At 44.0% G+C, this 20,477-nt stretch overlaps 2 protein-coding genes across 2 annotated transcripts in view; one reads left to right on the top strand and one right to left on the bottom strand.

The window, feature by feature from the left end:
• The window catches only part of POGZ (pogo transposable element derived with ZNF domain), a 37,302-nt gene extending 26,177 nt beyond the window's left edge, over positions 1–11,125 (top strand). Inside the window, exons 13-17 of the mRNA XM_062511258.1 lie at positions 2,481–2,561; positions 5,879–6,000; positions 7,455–7,563; positions 9,487–9,650; positions 10,989–11,125. Of these exons, the coding sequence (XP_062367242.1) occupies positions 2,481–2,561; positions 5,879–6,000; positions 7,455–7,563; positions 9,487–9,650; positions 10,989–11,106 (594 nt within the window). The 3' untranslated portion in view covers positions 11,107–11,125. The remainder of the gene's footprint in view (positions 1–2,480; positions 2,562–5,878; positions 6,001–7,454; positions 7,564–9,486; positions 9,651–10,988) is intronic.
• A 4,934-nt stretch (positions 11,126–16,059) lies between these two features.
• The window catches only part of CGN (cingulin), a 32,150-nt gene continuing 27,732 nt past the window's right edge, over positions 16,060–20,477 (bottom strand). Inside the window, exon 9 of the mRNA XM_062511256.1 lies at positions 16,060–16,185. Within this exon, the coding sequence (XP_062367240.1) occupies positions 16,060–16,185 (126 nt within the window). The remainder of the gene's footprint in view (positions 16,186–20,477) is intronic.

The following is a 20,477-nucleotide window of genomic DNA, read 5'->3' as shown; positions in this document are numbered from 1 at the left end:
GGTGATTTTTTGGGGATTTTCGGTGATTTTTTGGAGATTTTCGGTGATTTTTTGGAGATTTTCGGTGATTTTTTGGGGATTTTCGGTGATTTTTTGGGGATTTTCGGTGATTTTTTGGGGATTTTCGGTGATTTTTTGGGGATTTTCGGTGATTTTTTGGAGATTTTTTAGGGTTTTTAATTCAATTTTTGGGGATTTTTAAATTCAGTTTTTGGGGATTTTTTAATTCAGTTTTTGGGGATTTTTTAATTCAGTTTTTAGTAATTTTTTAATTCAATTTTTGGGGATTTTTTTGGGAATTTTTGGGGATTTATTAACTCAATTTTTGGGGATTTTTTAATTCAATTTTTGGGGATTTTTTTTGGGAACTTTTGGGGATTTTTTAATTTAATTTTAGGGGATTCTTGAATTTAATTTTTGGGGATTTTTAATTCAGTTTTTGGGGATTTTTTAATTCAGTTTTTGGGGATTTTTTAATTCAGTTTTTAGTAATTTTTTAATTCAATTTTTGGGGATTTTTTTGGGAATTTTTGGGGATTTATTAACTCAATTTTTGGGGATTTTTTAATTCAATTTTTGGGGATTTTTTTTGGGAACTTTTGGGGATTTTTTTAATTTAATTTTAGGGGATTCTTTAATTTAATTTTTGGGGATTTTTAATTCAGTTTTTGGGGATTTTTTAATTCAGTTTTTGGGGATTTTTTAATTCAGTTTTTAGTAATTTTTTAATTCAATTTTTGCTGATTTTTTTGGGAATTTTTGGGGATTTATTAATTCAATTTTTGGGGATTTTTTAATTCAATTTTTGGGGATTTTTTTTGGGAACTTTTGGGGATTTTTTTAATTTAATTTTAGGGGATTCTTTAATTTAATTTTTGGGGATTTTTAATTCAGTTTTTGGGGATTTTTTAATTCAGTTTTTGGGGATTTTTTAATTCAGTTTTTAGTAATTTTTTAATTCAATTTTTGCTGATTTTTTTGGGAATTTTTGGGGATTTATTAATTCAATTTTTGGGGATTTTTTAATTCAATTTTTGGGGATTTTTTTTGGGAACTTTTGGGGATTTTTTTAATTTAATTTTAGGGGATTCTTTAATTTAATTTTTGGGGATTTTTAATTCAGTTTTTGGGGATTTTTTAATTCAGTTTTTGGGGATTTTTTAATTCAGTTTTTAGTAATTTTTTAATTCAATTTTTGCTGATTTTTTTGGGAATTTTTGGGGATTTATTAATTCAATTTTTGGGGATTTTTTAATTCAATTTTTGGGGATTTTTTTTGGGAACTTTTGGGGATTTTTAAATTTAATTTTAGGGGATTCTTTAATTTAATTTTTGCGGATTTTTAATTCAGTTTTTGGGGATTTTTTAATTCAGTTTTTGGGGATTTTTTAATTCAGTTTTTAGTAATTTTTTAATTCAATTTTTGCTGATTTTTTTGGGAATTTTTGGGGATTTATTAATTCAATTTTTGGGGATTTTTAAATTCAGTTTTTGGGGATTTTTTATTTTAATTTTTGGGGAATTTTTAATTTAATTTTTGAGGATTTATTAATTCAATTTTTGGGGATTTTTTAATTCAGTTTTTGGGGATTTTTTAGTTCAATTTTTGGGGATTTTTTATTCAATTTTTGCTGATGTTTTTGGGAATTTTTGGGGATTTTTTTATTTAATTTTTGGGGATTTTTAAATTCAATGTTTGGGGATTATTTATTCAATTTTTGGGTTTTTTTCATTCAGTTTTCTGTGATTTTTTTTATTCAATTTTTGGTGATTTTTTATTCAACTTTTAGCAATTTTTTAATTCAATTTTTGGTGATTTTTTTATTCAATTTTTGGGGATTTTTAGTTCAGTTTTTGGTGATTTTTTAATTCAATTTTTTGGGATTTTTTAATTCAATTTTTGGTGATTCTTTATTCAATTTTTGATGATTTCTTTATTCCATTTTTGGGGAATTTTTTATTAATTTTTAAATTATTTTTTTAATTCATTTTTTGGTGTTTTTTTCTGGGAATTCTGGGGGAATTTTTTCAGGATTTTTTTTGGGAAGTTTGTGGGAGAATTTCTGGGAATTTCTTGTGAATTTTATGTGAATTTGTGGGAAATTTTTTCAGGATTTTTGGGGGGATTTTTTTTTTTTATTTTATTTTTTTTTTTTTAGGAGCGATTTTTTTCCAGATTTTTTTGTGGATTTGGGGGCGGGGGGGGAAATTTTCTCATTTGGGAATTTTTGATGGAAATCCACGAAAAACCACGGAAAAATCTTGGGGGGGGGGGGGGGGGGGGCGGGAAAAAAAAAAAAACACAAAAAAAATCCTTAAAAAAATTTAAAAAATGAAAAAAAAACCACAAAAAATCAGGGAAAAATGCTGGAAAATCCATGGAAAATTCTAGAAAATCCATGGAAATGCTGGGAAAATGCCGGAAATTCCCAAATTTTCCCTTTTTTTTTTTTTTTTTTTTTTTTTTTTTTTGGCAGGTGGAGCAGCTGAGGGCGGAGCTGCTCCAGGAACGGTCGAGCCGCCAGGACCTGGAATGTGACAAATCCTCCCTGGAGAGGCAGGTGAGGAAAATCCCGGGAAAAAATAAAAAAAAAAAAAAAAAAATCTGGGAAAAATCCTGGAAAAATAGCAGGGAAAAAAAAAAAAATTGGGAAAAAAATTTTGGGAAAAATGCTGGAAAAATCCTGGGTAAAACCTGGAAAAATGCCAGGAAAATCCCGGGGAAAACCTGGAAAAAAAAATGTCAGGGAGAGATTGGGAAAAAAATCCTGGAAAAATCCTGCGAAAATTCCAGGAAAAATTCCTGGACAAATCCTGGGAAAATCCTGGGAAAAAATCTAGGAAAAGTCCGGGGAAAAAACCTGGAAAAATCCCGGGAAAAACCTGGAAAAATCCTGGAAAAATCCTGGGAAAAGCCTGGAAAAATCCTGGAAAAATCTTGGGAAAACACTGGAAAAATGCCAGGGAGAGATTGGGAAAAAAATTTGGGAAAATCCTGGGAAAAATTCCAGGAAAAAAGGGTGGGAAAATACCCGGGAAAATCCTGGAAAAATTCCAGAAAAATGCCAGGAAAAATCCTGGGAAAAAAGGTGGGAAAATTCCCGGAAAAATCCTGGGAATATCCTGGGAAAATTTCGGGGAAATCCCGGGAAATTCGGGGAAAATTCCGGGGAAATTCCAGGAATATCCAGGGAAAATTCCAGGGAAATTCGGGGGAAATCTGGGGAAATTCAGGAGAAATTCTGGGAAATTCCAGGAAAATTCCGGTGAAATCCCGGGAAATTCAGGGGAAATTTAGGGAATATCCTGGGAAAATTGTGGGAAAATCCCGGTGAAATTTGGGGAAAATCAGGGAAAATCTGGGGAAATTCTGGGGAAGTTCTGGGAATATCCTGGGAAAATCCCGGGAAAATCCCGGGAAATTTTTGGGAAATCCCTGGAAAATTTGGGGGAAATCCTGGGAAAATTCTGGGGGAGATTCGGGGGAAATTCCGGGGAAATTCTGGGAATATCCTGGGAATATCCTGGGAAAATCCCGGTGAAATCCTGGGAAATTTGGGGGAAATCCCGGGAAGATTCTGGGGAAGATTTGGGGGAAATTCCAGGGAAGTTCTGGGAATATCCTGGGAATATCCTGGGAAAATCCCGGGAAAATTCTGGGGAAATTCCAGGGAAGTTCTGGGAATATTCTGGGAATATCCTGGGAAAATCCCGGGAAAATTCTGGGGAAATTCCAGGGAAGTTCTGGGAATATTCTGGGAATATCCTGGGAAAATCCCGGGAAAATTCTGGAGAAATTCCAGGGAAGTTCTGGGAATATTCTGGGAATATCCTGGGAAAATCCCGGGAAAATTCTGGGGAAATTCCAGGGAAGTTCTGGGAATATTCTGGGAATATCCTGGGAAAATCCCGGTGAAATCCCGGGAAATCTGGGGAAAATCCCGGGAAAATTCTGGGGAAGATTTGGGGGAAATTCCAGGGAAGTTCTGGGAATATCCTGGGAAAATCCCAGTGAAATCCTGGGAAATTTGGGGGAAATCCTGGGAAAATTCTGGAGAAATTCCAGGGAAGTTCTGGGAATATTCTGGGAATATCCTGGGAAAATCCCGGTGAAATCCCGGGAAATTTGGGGAAAATCCCGGGAAAATTCTGGGGAAGATTTGGGGGAAATTCCAGGGAAGTTCTGGGAATATCCTGGGAAAATCCCAGTGAAATCCTGGGAAATTTGGGGGAAATCCTGGGAAAATTCTGGAGAAATTCCAGGGAAGTTCTGGGAATATTCTGGGAATATCCTGGGAAAATCCCGGGAAAATTCTGGGGAAATTCCAGGGAAGTTCTGGGAATATTCTGGGAATATCCTGGGAAAATCCCGGGAAAATTCTGGGGAAATTCCAGGGAAATTCTGGGAATATTCTGGGAATATCCTGGGAAAATCCCGGTGAAATCCCAGGAAATTTGGGGGAAATCCCGGGAAAATTCTGGGGAAGATTTGGGGGAAATTCCAGGGAAGTTCTGGGAATATCCTGGGAATATCCTGGGAAAATCCCGGGAAAATTCTGGGGAAATTCCAGGGAAGTTCTGGGAATATTCTGGGAATATCCTGGGAAAATCCTGGGAAAATTCTGGGGAAATTCCAGGGAAGTTCTGGGAATATTCTGGGAATATCCTGGGAAAATCCCGGGAAAATTCTGGAGAAATTCCAGGGAAGTTCTGGGAATATTCTGGGAATATCCTGGGAAAATCCCGGTGAAATCCCGGGAAATTTGGGGAAAATCCCGGGAAAATTCTGGGGAAGATTTGGGGGAAATTCCAGGGAAGTTCTGGGAATATCCTGGGAAAATCCCAGTGAAATCCTGGGAAATTTGGGGGAAATCCTGGGAAAATTCTGGAGAAATTCCAGGGAAGTTCTGGGAATATTCTGGGAATATCCTGGGAAAATCCCGGGAAAATTCTGGGGAAATTCCAGGGAAGTTCTGGGAATATTCTGGGAATATCCTGGGAAAATCCCGGGAAAATTCTGGGGAAATTCCAGGGAAATTCTGGGAATATTCTGGGAATATCCTGGGAAAATCCCGGTGAAATCCCAGGAAATTTGGGGGAAATCCCGGGAAAATTCTGGGGAAGATTTGGGGGAAATTCCAGGGAAGTTCTGGGAATATCCTGGGAATATCCTGGGAAAATCCCGGGAAAATTCTGGGGAAATTCCAGGGAAGTTCTGGGAATATTCTGGGAATATCCTGGGAAAATCCCGGGAAAATTCTGGAGAAATTCCAGGGAAGTTCTGGGAATATCCTGGGAATATCCTCGGAAAATCCCGGGAAAATTCTGGGGAAATTCCAGGGAAGTTCTGGGAATATTCTGGGAATATCCTGGGAAAATCCCGGGAAAATTCTGGGGAAATTCCAGGGAAGTTCTGGGAATATTCTGAGAATATCCTGGGAAAATCCCGGGAAAATTCTGGAGAAATTCCAGGGAAGTTCTGGGAATATTCTGGGAATATCCTGGGAAAATCCCGGGAAAATTCTGGGGAAATTCCAGGGAAATTCTGGGAATATCCTGGGAATATCCTGGGAAAATCCCGGTGAAATCCCGGGAAATTTGGGGGAAATCCCGGGAAAATTCTGGGGAAGATTTGGGGGAAATTCCAGGGAAGTTCTGGGAATATCCTGGGAATATCCTGGGAAAATCCCGGTGAAATCCCGGGAAATTTGGGGGAAATCCCGGGAAAATTCTGTGGAAGATTTGGGGGAAATTCCAGGGAAGTTCTGGGAATATCCTGGGAAAATCCCGGGAAAATTCTGGGGAAATTCCAGGGAAGTTCTGGGAATATCCTGGGAATATCCTGGGAAAATCCCGGTGAAATGCCGGAACGTTCCAGAACAAGGAGCTGCGCTCGCGGCTGGCGGCGCTGGAGGAGCAGCAGCGCCCCGGGAGCGGCCGCAATTCCCAGCTGGAATCGCAACTGGAGGAGCTGCGGGAGCAGCTGCAGGCTGAGGAGAGGTGCTGGAAACCGATCCCAAAGAATTCCCAAATTCCGCGATTCCCGGATTCCTAAGTTCTTGAATTCCCTAAATTCCTGAATTCCCAAATTCCGCGATTCCCGGATTCCTAAGTTCTTGAATTCCCTAAATTCCTGAATTCCCAAATTCCGCGATTCCCGGATTCCTAAGTTCTTGAATTCCCTAAATTCCTGAATTCCCAAATTCCGCGATTCCCGAATTCCTAAATTCCGCAATTCCCAAATTCCTAAATTCCCAAGTTCCCGAATTCCGCATTTCCCGAATTCTGCAATTCCTGGATTCCGCGATTCCCAAATTCCGCGATTCCCAAATTCTGCAATTCCTGAATTCCTAAGTTCTTGAATTCCCTAAATTCCTGAATTCCCAAATTCCACGATTCCCGACTTCCCAAATTCTGGGATTCCCGAATTCCACGATTCCCGAATTCCCAAATTCCGCGATTCCCGAATTCCCAAATTCCGTGATTCCCGAATTCCTACATTCCCGCATTCCTAAATTCCCGAGTTCCCGAATTCCGCAATTCCCGAATTACGCGATTCCCGAATTCCGCAATTCCCAAATTCCTGAATTCCCTAAATTCCTGAATTCCCAAATTCCCAAATTCCCAGTTTTTTAAACCCCCATTAACCCCTATTAAACCCCAGTAAACCCCAGTAAAACCCCATTAAATTCCAGTAAATCCCAGTAAAACACCATTAAACCCCTTTAAATCCCAGTAAACCCCAGTAAATCCCATTACAAACACCATTAAACCCCATTATATCCCAGTAATCCCCAGTAAATCCCATTAAACCCCATTGCAAACCCCAGTAAATCCCAATAAAAACCCATTACAAACCCAATTAAATCCCATTAAACCCCGTTGCAAACCCCATTAAACCCCATTAAACCCCATTAAACCCCATTAACCCCCATTAAACCCCATTAAACCCCATTCCAAACCCCATTAAACCCCAGGAAATCCCAGTAAAAACCAATTACAAACCCCATTAACCCCCATTAAACCGCATTAAACCCCAGTAAATCCCAGTAAAAACCCATTACAAACCAAATTAAACCCCATTAAACCCATTACAAACCCCATTAAACCCCATTAAACCCCATTAAACCCCATTCCAAACCCCATTAACCCCCATTAACCCCCATTTCCAATCCCCACTAAACCCCAGTAAATCCCAGTAAAAACCCATTACAAACCAAATTAAACCCCATTAAACCCATTACAAACCCCATTAAACCCATTACAAACCCCATTAAACCCCATTAAACCCCATTAAACCCCATTAACCCCCATTCCAAACCCCATTAACCCCCATTAACCCCCATTAAACCCCATTAAACCCATTCCAAACCCCATTAAACCCCATTACAAATTCCAATCCCCACTAAACCCCAGTAAATCCCAGTAAAACCCCGTTTCCTTTACTGGGGCAGGGAGAAGAGCGCGCTGCTGTCGTGCAGCCGGAAGCTGGAGAGGAAGATGAAGGAGCTGCAGCTGCAGATGGACGAAGAGCGGCAGAGCAGCAGCGGCCAAAGGGACCAGGTGGGGCCGCAGAATTCCCGGGGAAATTCGGGAAAAAAAAAAAAAAAATATCCCGGAGAAAAATTCCGGGGGTTGGGGGGGAGAATCGAGGGAAATTCTGGGGAAAATCGTGGGAAAAGTCACGGGAAAATCCTGGGAAAATCGCAGGAAAATTCTGGAAATATCCTGGGAAAATCCTGGGAAAAGTCACGGAAAAAAATCCCGGGAAAATCCTGGGAAAATCATGGGAAAATCCTGGGAAAATCCTGAGAGAATTTGGGGAAAAATCCTGGGAAAAGTCACGGAAAAAATCCCGGGAAAATCCTGGGAAAAGTCAGAGAAAAATCCTGGGAAAATCCTGAGAGAATCTGGGGAAAAATCCTGGGAAAAGTCACGGAAAAAATCCCGGGAAAATCCTGGGAAAAGTCAGAGAAAAATCCTGGGAAAATCGCAGGAAAATCCTGGGAAAATCCTGGGAGAATTTGGGGAAAACTCACATAAAAAAATCTGGGAAAAAATAATGGAAAAATCACAGGAAAATTCTGGAAAAATCCTGGGAAAAGTCACGGAAAAATCCTGGGAAAATCGCAGGAAAATTCTGGAAATATCCTGGGAAAATCCTAGGGAAAGTCACAGAAAAATCCCGGGAAAATCCTGGGAAAAGTCACAGAAAAATCTGGGGAAAATCACAGGAAAATTTGGGGAAAATCTTGGGAGAATTTGGGGGAAAGTCCTGGGAGAATCGCAGGAGAAATCACGGGAAAATTCTGGAAAAATCCTGGGAAAAGTCATGGAAAAATCCTGGGAAAATCCTGAGAGAATTCGGGGAAAAATCCTGGGAAAAGTCATGGAAAAATCCCGGGAAAATCCTGGGAAAAGTCATGGAAAAATCCCGGGAAAATCGCAGGAAAATCCTGGGAAAATCCTGGGAAAATTTGGGGAAAATCACAGGAAAATGCCAGAAAAAAATCCTGGAAAAATCACAGAAAAAATCCTGGAAAAATCACAGAAAAACCCTTTCAAAAATCACAGGAAAATTCCAGGAAAATCATGGGAAAATCACGGGGAAATCACAGAAAAATTCTGGAAAAATTCAGGGAAAATTCGGGAAAAATCCAGGGAAAATTGGGGGGAAATCACAGAAAAATGCCGGAAAAAATAATGGAAAAATCACAGAAAAATCCTGGAAAAATCTCAGAAAATCCTGGAAAAATTTGGGGGGAATTTGGGAAAAATCCTGGGAAAATTTGGGAGAATTGACGCGAAAATTCTGGGAAAATACACAGAAAATTTACAGGAAAATCCTGGGAAAATCACGGGAAAATTCCGGGAAAATCCATTCAAAAATCACAGGAAAATCCCAGAAAAATTCCCAAAAAATCCTGGAATAATTTCTGAGAAAATCCTGGAGAAATTCTGGGAAAAAATCCAGGAACATTCCAGAAAAATTCTGGGAAAATCCCAACAAAAACACGGAAAAATTTGGGGAAAATTCGGGAAAAAATCATGGGGGAAAAAAAAAAAAACAAAAAACACAGGAAAATTCCAGAAAAATCTCAGAAAATCCCGGAAAAAAAATCCCTTCAGAAATCACAGGAAAAAATCTCAGAAAAAAATCAGAAAAAATCCCGGAAAAATTTGTGGGGGAATCCAGGAAAAACTTGGGAAAAAAATCACAGAAAAATTCCAGGAAAATCCTGGGAAAAAAAAATTGGGAAAAATCACGAGAAAATCCGGGAAAAAAATCGAAAATTCCTGTAAAATTCCTTAAAAATTCCTTTTTTTTGAAAAAAATTTCCCTTTAAAAATCCATAAAAACCTTTTAAAAAGCCCCCCCCGAAAAAAAAAAAAACCAAAATCCCTAAAAAAAAAACCCGTGAGCGATGCCGCTCCCGAATCCCCCATGGAATTTTGGGAATTCTTTTTTTTTTTGGGAATTCCCAGCTGAACCTGCGGGTGAAGGCTCTGAAGCGGCAGCTGGACGAGGCCGAGGAGGAAATCGAGCGCTTGGAAAATTCCCGGAAAAAATTCCAGAGGGAACTGGAGGAGCAGCAGGAACTGAACGAGCAGCTCCAGAGGAGCCTGAAAGCCAAGGAAAAGGAGGCCTGGTAAGGGAATTCCAGGGAAAATTCCCAAAATTCTGCGGGAAAAATATCCCAGAATTCCAGGGGAAAATGTCCCAGAATTCCAGGGAAAAAGGTCCCAGAATTCCAGGGAAAATTCCCAAAATTCTGCGGGGAAAAAAAACCAGAATTCCAGGGGAAAATGTCCCAGAATTCCAGGGAAAAATCCCAAAATTCCAGAGGGAAAAATCCCAGAATTCCAGGGGGGAAAATCTCAGAAGTCCAGGGGAAAAGGTCTCAGAATTCCAGAGGGGAAAATCCCAGAATTCCACGGGAAAATTCCCAAAATTCTGCGGGAAAAATATCCCAGAATTCCAGGGGAAAATGTCCCAGAATTCCAGGGAAAAAGGTCCCAGAATTCCAGGGGAAAAGGTCCCAGAATTCCAGGGAAAATTCCCAAAATTCTGCGGGAAAAAAAAACCAGAATTCCAGGGGAAAATGTCCCAGAATTTCAGGGAAAATTCCCAAAATTCTGCGGGAAAAAAATCCCAGAATTCCAGGGGGAAAAAGTCCCAGAATTCCAGGGGATAATGTCCCAGAATTCCAGGGAAAATTCCCAAAATTCCATGGGAAAAAATTCCCAGAATTCCAGGGGGAAAAATACCAGAATTCCAGGGGGGAAATGTCCCAGAATTCCAGGGGGATATTCCCAAAATTGCAGGGGGGAAAGGCTGGGAATTCCACAGAAAATTCTGGAATTCTGCTGGAAATAGAGCGGGAATTCCATGGGGAAAAGGTTGGGAATTCCATGGGGAAAAGGTTGGGAATTCCAGGGAAAATTCTGGAATTCTGTGGAAATAGAGCGGGAATTCCATGGAAAAGTTTGGGAATTCTGTGGGGAAAAAGGCTGGGAATTCCATGGAAAATTCTGGAATTCTGTGGAAATAGAGCGGGAATTCCATGAAAAAGTTTGGGAATTCCGTGGGGAAAAAGGCTGGGAATTCCATGGAAAATTCTGGAATTCTGTGGAAATAGAGCGGGAATTCCATGGAAAAGTTTGGGAATCCCATGGGGAAAAGGTTGGGAATCCCATGGGGAAAAAGGCTGGGAATTCCAGGGAAAATTCCAGAATTCTGCCGAAATAGAGCGGGAATTCCACGGAAAAAGTTGGGAATTCCACGGGCAAAAATCGGGGGGGGCGGTGGGGGGGGGGGGGGCCGGGGGGGTGTGTAGGGAATTCCACGGAAACCTCCGGAATTCCGTGGGGGAGGGTGAAGAGCGGCGGGAAGTGGAGGGGGAATCCCAGAATTCCAAGAAAAAATTCCAGGAAAAGCAGAACTAGAAAACCCCTTCCCTTTGCCACCCCGGGGCGTGTCCGGGCAGGCGCCGCGCCGCGGGATCGGCGCCGCGGGAGGAGACTCCGAGCTCGGACGAGGAATCGGGATCGGCCTCCATCGCCTCCCTGCTCGGCCAGGCCAGGCTGCAGGCCAGCTCCTGCTGAGAGCGCCGGGAATTCCGGGAATTCCATGGGCAACCCACGCCGGGAATTCCATGGGGAACCGACACCAGGAATTCCATTGGGAACCCACGCCGGGAACGCCGGGAATTCCATGGGGAACCCACGCTGGGAATTCTGGGAATTCCATTGGGAACCGACGCCGGGAATTCCATGGGGAACCCACGCTGGGAATTCCAGGAATTCCATGGGGAATCGACACCAGGAATTCCAGGAATTCCATTGGGAACCGACACCAGGAATTCCATTGGGAACCCACGCCGGGAACGCCGGGAATTCCATGGGGAACCAACACCGGGAATTCCATTGGGAACCAACACCGGGAATTCCATTGGGAACCAACACCGGGAATTCCGGGAATTCCATGGGGAACCCACGCCGGGAACTCCAGGAATTCCATGGGGAACCCACGCTGGGAATTCCAGGAATTCCATGGGGAACCCACGCCAGGAATTCCAGGAACCGACACCAGGAATTCCAGGAATTCCATTGGGAACCGACACCAGGAATTCCATTGGGAACCAACACCGGGAATTCCGGGAATTCCATTGGGAACCGATGCCGGGAATTCCGGGAATTCCATTGGGAACCCACGCCGGGAATTCCATTGGGAACCCACGCTGGGAATTCCGGGAATTCCATTGGGAACCGATGCCGGGAATTCCGGGAATTCCATTGGGAACCCACGCCGGGAATTCCATTGGGAACCCACGCCGGGAATTCTGGGAATTCCATTGGGAACCGACGCCGGGAACGCCGGGAATTCCATTGGGAACCGATGCCAGGAATTCCATTGGGAACCGACGCCGGGAACGTCAGGAATTCCGACTCCAGGATTGGCTTCGGGATCGGTCCCGACCCGGGATTGGCTCCGGGGTCACCCCAGGATCAGTCCCCACCTGCTAAAAAAAAATGGGAATGCCAAAAATTCTGGGAATTCTGGGAACGCCGGAGCCGGGATTGAGGCAGGGATCAACTGAACCCTGGGATCATTCCCAGAATTCCAGCTGGGATCCATCCCAAAATTCCAGCCAGGATCATTCCCAGAATTCCAGCTGGGATCATTCCCAGAATTCCAGCCGGGATCATTCCCAGAATTCCAGCCCGGATCATTCCCAGAATTCCAGCCGGGATCAGCCCTGGGCTGGGATTTGGCTCCTCCCGAAGATGTTTGGAATAAAATCCAGTGGTTTAATGGCAGTGGGGTCTGGAATTTTTTGGGAATTCTGGGTGGGAATTCTCAGGAATTTTTTTGGGAATTCTGGGTGGGAATTCTCAGGAATTTTTAAGGAATTCTTGGTGGGAAACATCAGGAATTTGTGATGGGAATTTTTTGGGAATTCTCAGTGGGAATATTAAGGAATTCTCTGGAATTGTGGGTGGGAATTTTCTGGAATTTTTTGGGAAATTCTGGGTGGGAATTGTTGGGAATTTTGGGGAATTCTCGAGAATTTGGGGGGGGGGAATTTTTGAGAATCCTGGGTGTCAACCCTGAGGAATTTCAGGGAATTCTGGGCGGGGATTGTTGGGAATTTTGGGTGGGAATGGTCAGGAGTTCTCAGGAATTCTGGGCGGGAATTCTCAGGGATTTTTTTGGGAATTCTGGGTGGGAATTCCTGGGTGGGATTGGGGAATTCTCAGGCAGGAATTCTCGGGTGCCGCTCTCGGTGTCCCCAGGTGTCCCCCAGATGTCCCCCAGGTGTGTCCAGGTGTCCCCAGGTGTCCCCCAGGTGTCCCCCCGATATCCCCCCCAATGTCCCCCAGGTGTCCCCCCATGTCCCCCAGTTGTCCCCAGGTGTCCCCAGATGTCCCCCAGGTGTGCCCAGGTGTCCCCAGATGTCCCCCAGGTGTGCCCAGGTGTCCCCCCCCCAGAAGGGCGGTGCCCGTGCCCCAGCAGGTGCCACTCCAGTCCCTGGTGTCCCCTGGGTGTCCCCAGTGCCACCACCCGGGGGGGACCCTGCACAGGTTCGGTGTCACCTGGCTCAGGTTCAGTGTCACCTGGCACAGGTTCGGTGTCACCTGGCTCAGGTTCGGTGTCACCTGGCTCAGGTCTGGCTCAGGTTTGGTGTCACCTGGCACAGGTTTGGATCAGGTTCGGTGACACCTGGCACAGGTTCGGTGTCACCTGGCTCAGGTCTGACTCAGGTTCGGTGTCACCTGGCACAGGTTTGGATCAGGTTCGGTGTCACCTGGCTCAGGTCTGGCTCAGGTTCGGTGTCACCTGGCACAGGTTCAGTGTCACCTGGCACAGGTTCAGTGTCACCTGGCTCAGGTTCGGTGTCACCTGGCTCAGGTTTGGATCAGGTTCGGTGTCACCTGGCTCAGGTTTGGATCAGGTTCGGTGTCACCTGGCTCAGGTTCGGTGTCACCTGGCACAGGTTTGGATCAGGTTCGGTGTCACCTGGCACAGGTTCGGTGTCACCTGGCTCAGGTCTGACTCAGGTTCGGTGTCACCTGGCACAGGTCTGGCTCAGGTTCGGTGACACCTGGCACAGGTTCAGTGTCACCTGGCACAGGTTCGGTGTCACCTGGCTCAGGTTCGGTGTCACCTGGCTCAGGTCTGGCTCAGGTTCGGTGTCACCTGGCTCAGGTTTGGATCAGGTTCGGTGTCACCTGGCACAGGTTTGGATCAGGTTCGGTGTCACCTGGCACAGGTTTGGTGTCACCTGGCTCAGGTTTGGATCAGGTTCGGTGTCACCTGGCACAGGTTCGGTGTCACCTGGCACAGGTTCGGTGTCACCTGGCTCAGGTTTGGATCAGGTTCGGTGTCACCTGGCACAGGTTCGGTGTCACCTGGCTCAGGTTTGGATCAGGTTCGGTGTCACCTGGCTCAGGTTCGGTGTCACCTGGCACAGGTTCGGTGTCACCTGGCTCAGGTCTGACTCAGGTTCGGTGTCACCTGGCACAGGTTTGGATCAGGTTCGGTGACACCTGGCTCAGGTTCGGTGTCACCTGGCTCAGGTCTGACTCAGGTTCGGTGTCACCTGGCTCAGGTTTGGATCAGGTTCGGTGACACCTGGCTCAGGTTCAGTGTCACCTGGCACAGGTTTGGATCAGGTTCGGTGTCACCTGGCTCAGGTTTGGATCAGGTTCGGTGACACCTGGCTCAGGTTCGGTGTCACCTGGCTCAGGTTTGGATCAGGTTCGGTGTCACCTGGCTCAGGTTCGGTGTCACCTGGCACAGGTTCGGTGTCACCTGGCTCAGGTCTGACTCAGGTTCGGTGTCACCTGGCTCAGGTTCGGTGTCACCTGGCTCAGGTCTGGCACAGGTTTGGTGTCACCTGGCTCAGGTTCGGGCCCTCCCAGGTGTGTCCCTGGCACGCTTTGCCCGTGACTCAGGTCAGTCCGGGCACGCCCTGGCTCGGCTTTCTGCCCAGTTTTATATCAGTTCTATCGCACTTTTATCCCATTTTATCCCATTTTATCCCGATTTTATCCCACTTTATCTCCATTTTATCTCCATTTTATCTCCATTTTATCCCACTTTTATCTCCATTTTATCCCCATTTTATCTCCATTTTATCCCAATTTTATCCCTATTTTATCCCAATTTTATCACCATTTTATCCCACTTTTATCTCCATTTTATTCCACTTTTATCCCAATTTTATCCCGATTTTATCCCAATTTTATCCCGATTTTATCCCAATTTTATCCCGATTTTATCCCAATTTTATCTCGATTTTATCCCACTTTTATCTCCATTTTATCCCCATTTTATCCCACTTTTATCTCGATTTTATCCCATTTTATCCCACTTTTATCCCGATTTTATCCCATTTTATCCCGATTTTATCCCATTTTATCCCACTTTTATCCCACTTTTATCCCGATTTTATCCCACTTTTATCTCGATTTTATCCCACTTTTATCCCACCTTTATCTCCATTTTATTCCACTTTTATCCCGATTTTATCCCCATTTTATCCCACTTTTATCCCACTTTTATCCCACTTTTATCCCACTTTTTTCCCTGTTTTATCTCGATTTCATTCCAATTTTCCCTCAGTTTTATCCCGATATTTGCCCCATTTTTTATCCCACTTTTATCCCTGTTTCACTCCACTTTTTCCCCAATTTCCCCCCACTTTTATCCCAATTTTATCCCAATTTTTCCTCTAATTTTCCCCCTCTTCCCCCCCCTTTATCCCACTTTAATCCCAATTTTTTCCCCATTCCTCCCCATTTTTTCCCCACTTTAATCCCAATTTCCCCCCACTTTAATCCCAATTTTCTCCCCATTTCCCCCCACTTTCCCCCCACTTTAATCCCGTTTTTCCCCACTTTTTTCTCCACTTTTTTCCACACTTTTCCCCCCATATTCCCACACTTTTATCCCAATTTTTCCACACTTTTCGCCCCATTTTCCCACACTTTTTCCCCCTCTTTCCCCCCACTTTAATCCCATTTTTCCTCCCCTTTTCCCCCAATTCCCACCCTCTTTTATCCCAATTTCCCCCTAATTTACCCCAATTTCCCCCCCACTTTTATCCCATTTTTTCCCCATTTCCCCCCACTTTTACCCCACTTTAATCCCATTTTTTCCCCACTTTATTCCCCATTTTCCCCCACTTTAATCCCGCTTTTATCCCATTTTTTCCCAAATTTTCCCCCACTTTTCCCCCACTTTAATCCCATTTTTCCCCCACTTTTATCCCATTTTTTCCCCACTTTTTTCCCCATTTCCCCCCACTTTTCCCCCACTCTAATCCCGATTTCCCCCCACCTTTTCCCCCCATTCCCCCCCACTTTCCCCCCACTCTAATCCCATTTTCCCCCCCTTTTTTATCCCAATTTTCCCCCCTCAATTTTTAATCCCCAAATTTCCCCCCCCCCCGCCATTTTAACCCCAACCCCGTTTTGTGGGCGTGGCCTCACCGCGTGGGCGTGGCCTCACCGCCATATATAGCCATGACCAAATATGGGCATGACGCAGCGCTAGTGGGCGTGGCCTAAAGGGGGGGCGCAGCCAATCAGCGCGAACCTCTCCCACACCCCCGCCATTATAGGCGTGGCCTGAGTGGGCGTGGCCTGAGTAGGCGTGGCTTGAGTGGGCGTGCCCACCTGCCTCAGGTGAGGCGGAAGTGGCGGAGGGGCCATGAACGAGCTCCAGGGCTGGGCCGAGCTCCCGGAAACCGCGGTAAGAAAACCCCGAATTCCCCCCCACCCCCACCCCCAACCCCCACCCACCTCAAAAAAAAAAAAAAAAAAAAAAACACTTTTAAAAAAGAAAAAAAATTCCGGGATCATTCCCCCCCCCCAAAAAAAAACCAAAACAAAAAAAAACCAAAACAACAAAAAAAATCCGGGATCATTCCCCTCCCCCATCGTTAAAAAAAAAATATTCCGGAGTTTTTCCCTCAAGAAATTCCGGAGTTTTTCCCTCAAGAAATTCCGGAGTTTGTTTTTTCTGCCCCCCCCCCCCCCCCCCCTCACCCCTCAGGAATTCCCGGGCCTTTGTTTTTGTTTCTTCCGGGAACTCCCGCGATTTATTTTTATTTTTATTTTTATTTTTTTTTTTTAATTTATTTCTTTCGTTCGTTTTAAAAACGGAATTCAAGAAAATTCCAGAATTTTTTTGGTTTTTTTTTTTCCACTCCTTCCCCCCCCCCAAAAAATAGTTAAATTTAAAAAAAAAAAATAAAAAGAAAACGATCCGGGATCTTTTCCCCTTAAAAAAAAAATACAAAAAACCAAAAAGTTCGGGATCGTTTTCCTGAATTTTTTTGGATCTCTTTGCCAAAATTCCCGGAATTCTCGGGATCTTCCCACCCGCCCGAATCGATTTTTGGGGATCCCAAATCCCTCTAGAATTCCCAAATCCTTTCCCAGAATTCCCAAATTTTCCCTTCAGGACCCCTCCCCAAAATTCCCAAATCCTTTCCCAAAATTCCAAAATTTTCCCCAAAATTCCCCTGGGTCCCTCCTTCCCCAAATTCCCAAAATTCCCGGAATTTTTTTCCTCTTCCTGTTTCGATTTTTGGGGATCCCAAATCCCTCTGGAATTCCCAAATCCTTTCCCAAAATTCCCAAATTTTCCTCTCAGAACCTTTCCCCAAAATTCCCAAATACTTTCCCAGAAATTCCCAAATTTTCCCTTCAGGACCCCTCCCCAAAATTCCCAAATCCTTTCCCAAAATTCCCAAATTTTCCCCAAAATTCCCCTGGGTCCATCCTTCCCCAAATTCTGAGAATTCCCAAAATTCCAGGAATTTTTTTCCTCATCCTGTTTCGATTTTTGGGGATCCCAAATCCCTCTGGAATTCCCAAATCCTTTCCCGAAATTCCCAAATTTTCCCCTCAGGACCCCTCCCCAAAATTCCCAAATCCTTTCCCATAAATTCCCAAATTTTCCCCTCAGGACCCCTCCCCAAAATTCCCAAATCCTTTCCCAGAATTCCCAAAATTCCCGGAATTTTTTCCTCTTCCTGGATCGATTTTTGGGGATCCCAAATTCCTCTGGAATTCCCAAATCCTTTCCCAAAATTTCCAAATTTTCCCCTCAGGACCCCTCCCCAAAATTCCCAAATCCTTTCCCAAAATTCCCAAATTTTCCCCAAAATTCCCCTGGGTCCCTCCTTCCCCAAATTCCCAAAATTCCCGGAATTTTTTTCCTCTTCCTGTTTCGATTTTGGGGATCCCAAATCCCTCTGGAATTCCCAAATCCTTTCCCAAAATTCCCAAATTTTCCTCTCAGAACCTTTCCCCAAAATTCCCAAATACTTTCCCAGAAATTCCCAAATTTTCCCTTCAGGACCCCTCCCCAAAATTCCCAAATCCTTTCCCAAAATTCCCAAATTTTCCCCAAAATTCCCCTGGGTCCGTCCTTCCCCAAATTCTGAGAATTCCCAAAATTCCAGGAATTTTTTTCCTCATCCTGTTTCGATTTTTGGGGATCCCAAATCCCTCTGGAATTCCCAAATCCTTTCCCGAAATTCCCAAATTTTCCCCTCAGGACCCCTCCCCAAAATTCCCAAATCCTTTCCCATAAATTCCCAAATTTTCCCCTCAGGACCCCTCCCCAAAATTCCCAAATCCTTTCCCAGAATTCCCAAAATTCCCGGAATTTTTTCCTCTTCCTGGATCGATTTTTGGGGATCCCAAATTCCTCTGGAATTCCCAAATCCTTTCCCAAAATTTCCAAATTTTCCCCTCAGGACCCCTCCCCAAAATTCCCAAATCCTTTCCCAAAATTCCCAAATTTTCCCCAAAATTCCCCTGGGTCCCTCCTTCCCCAAATTCCCAAAATTCCCGGAATTTTTTTCCTCTTCCTGTTTCGATTTTTGGGGATCCCAAATCCCTCTGGAATTCCCAAATCCTTTCCCAAAATTCCCAAATTTTCCTCTCAGAACCTTTCCCCAAAATTCCCAAATACTTTCCCAGAAATTCCCAAATTTTCCCTTCAGGACCCCTCCCCAAAATTCCCAAATCCTTTCCCAAAATTCCCAAATTTTCCCCAAAATTCCCCTGGGTCCGTCCTTCCCCAAATTCTGAGAATTCCCAAAATTCCAGGAATTTTTTTCCTCTTCCTGGATCGATTTTTGGGGATCCCAAATCCCTCTGGAATTCCCAAATCCTTTCCCAGAAATTCCCAAATTTTCCCCTCAGGACCCCTCCCCAAAATTCCCAAATCCTTTCCCAGAAATTCCCAAATTTTCCCCTCAGGACCCCTCCCCAAAATTCCCAAATCCTCTCCCATAAATTCCCAAATTTTCCCCTCAGGACCCCTCCCCAAAATTCCCAAATCCTTTCCCAGAATTCCCAAAATTCCCGGAATTTTTTCCTCTTCCTGGATCGATTTTTGGGGATCCCAAATTCCTCTGGAATTCCCAAATCCTTTCCCAAAATTTCCAAATTTTCCCCTCAGGACCCCTCCCCAAAATTCCCAAATCCTTTCCCAAAATTCCCAAATTTTCCCCAAAATTCCCCTGGGTCCCTCCTTCCCCAAATTCCCAAAATTCCCGGAATTTTTTTCCTCTTCCTGTTTCGATTTTTGGGGATCCCAAATCCCTCTGGAATTCCCAAATCCTTTCCCAGAAATTCCCAAATTTTCGCCTCAGGACCCCTCCCCAAAATTCCCAAATCCTTTCCCATAAATTCCCAAATTTTCCCCTCAGGACCCCTCCCCAAAATTCCCAAAATTCCCACATTTTCCCTTCAGGTCCCCTCCCCAAAATTCCCAAAACCTTTCCCGAAATTCCCAAATTTTCCCCTCAGGTCCCCTCCCCAAAATTCCCAAATCCTTTCCCAGAATTCCCAAATTTTCCCTTCAGGACCCCTCCCCAAAATTCCCAAATCCTTTCCCAAAATTCCCAAATTTTCCCCAAAATTCCCCCGGGTCCCTCCTTCCCCAAATTCCCAAAATTCCCGGAATTTTTTCCTCTTCCTGTTTCGATTTTTGGGGATCCCAAATCCCTCTGGAATTCCCAAATCCTTTCCCAAAATTCCCAAATTTTCCCCTCAGGACCCCTCCCCAAAATTCCCAAATCCTTTCCCAAAAATTCCCAAAATTCCCGGAATTTTTTCCTCTTCCTGGATCGATTTTTGAGGGATCCCAAATCCCTCCGGAATTCCCAAATCCTTTCCCAGAAATTCCAGGAATTTTGGGAATTCTGGGAATTTTGGGGAGAGACCCGGGGGAATTTTTGGGGAAAATTTGAGAATTTTGGGAATTTGGGGTTGGGATTTTGGACTTGTTTCTTTTTCCTAAAATTTTCAGCATTCCCAAAATTCTCATTCCCAATGAATTCCCCAAAAAAAATTTTTCCCTTGAGTCCTGAATGGGAAAAATTTGGGAATGAAAATTTGGGAATTTTGGGAATTTTTTCCCAGCAGGATCCGAGCATGAGGCGCCCCTTGGAATTCCCGGAATTCTCGGAATTCCTGGAATTTCCCAGCTTGGAAAATTCTCCTGAATCCCTGGAAAATTCCGGAGGGGGCCCCAAATCCACCTGGAATTCTGAGGTGAGTCCTGGAATTTTTTTTGGAAAATTCCCCCAAAAAATCTGGATCTGTCATTGCTGGATTTTTCCTTAAATTTTTCCTGGATTTTCCCCAAATTTTTCCAGGATTTTTCCCAAATTTTTCCCAAATTTTTCCTGGATTTTTCCCTAAATTTTTATGGGATTTTTAAGGGAATTATCCTGGATTTTTCCCGGATTTTTCCTGGATTTTTCCCAATTTTTTGCTGGATTTTTTCCTTATTTATTATGGGATTTTTAGGGGATTTTTCCAGGATTTTTCCCCAATTTTTCCAGGATTTTTCCCAATATTTTGCTGGATTTTTCCTGGATTTTTCCCTAAATTTTTAAGGGATTTTTAAGGGAATTATCCTGGATTTTTCCTGGATTTTTCCC

This window comes from Cinclus cinclus, chromosome 31, assembly GCF_963662255.1.
Source record: "Cinclus cinclus chromosome 31, bCinCin1.1, whole genome shotgun sequence".
Classification (NCBI taxonomy): Eukaryota; Metazoa; Chordata; class Aves; order Passeriformes; family Cinclidae; genus Cinclus; species Cinclus cinclus.
The sequence above is the reverse complement of the archived record's forward strand: the minus strand, read 5'-3'. Positions and strand labels throughout refer to the sequence as shown.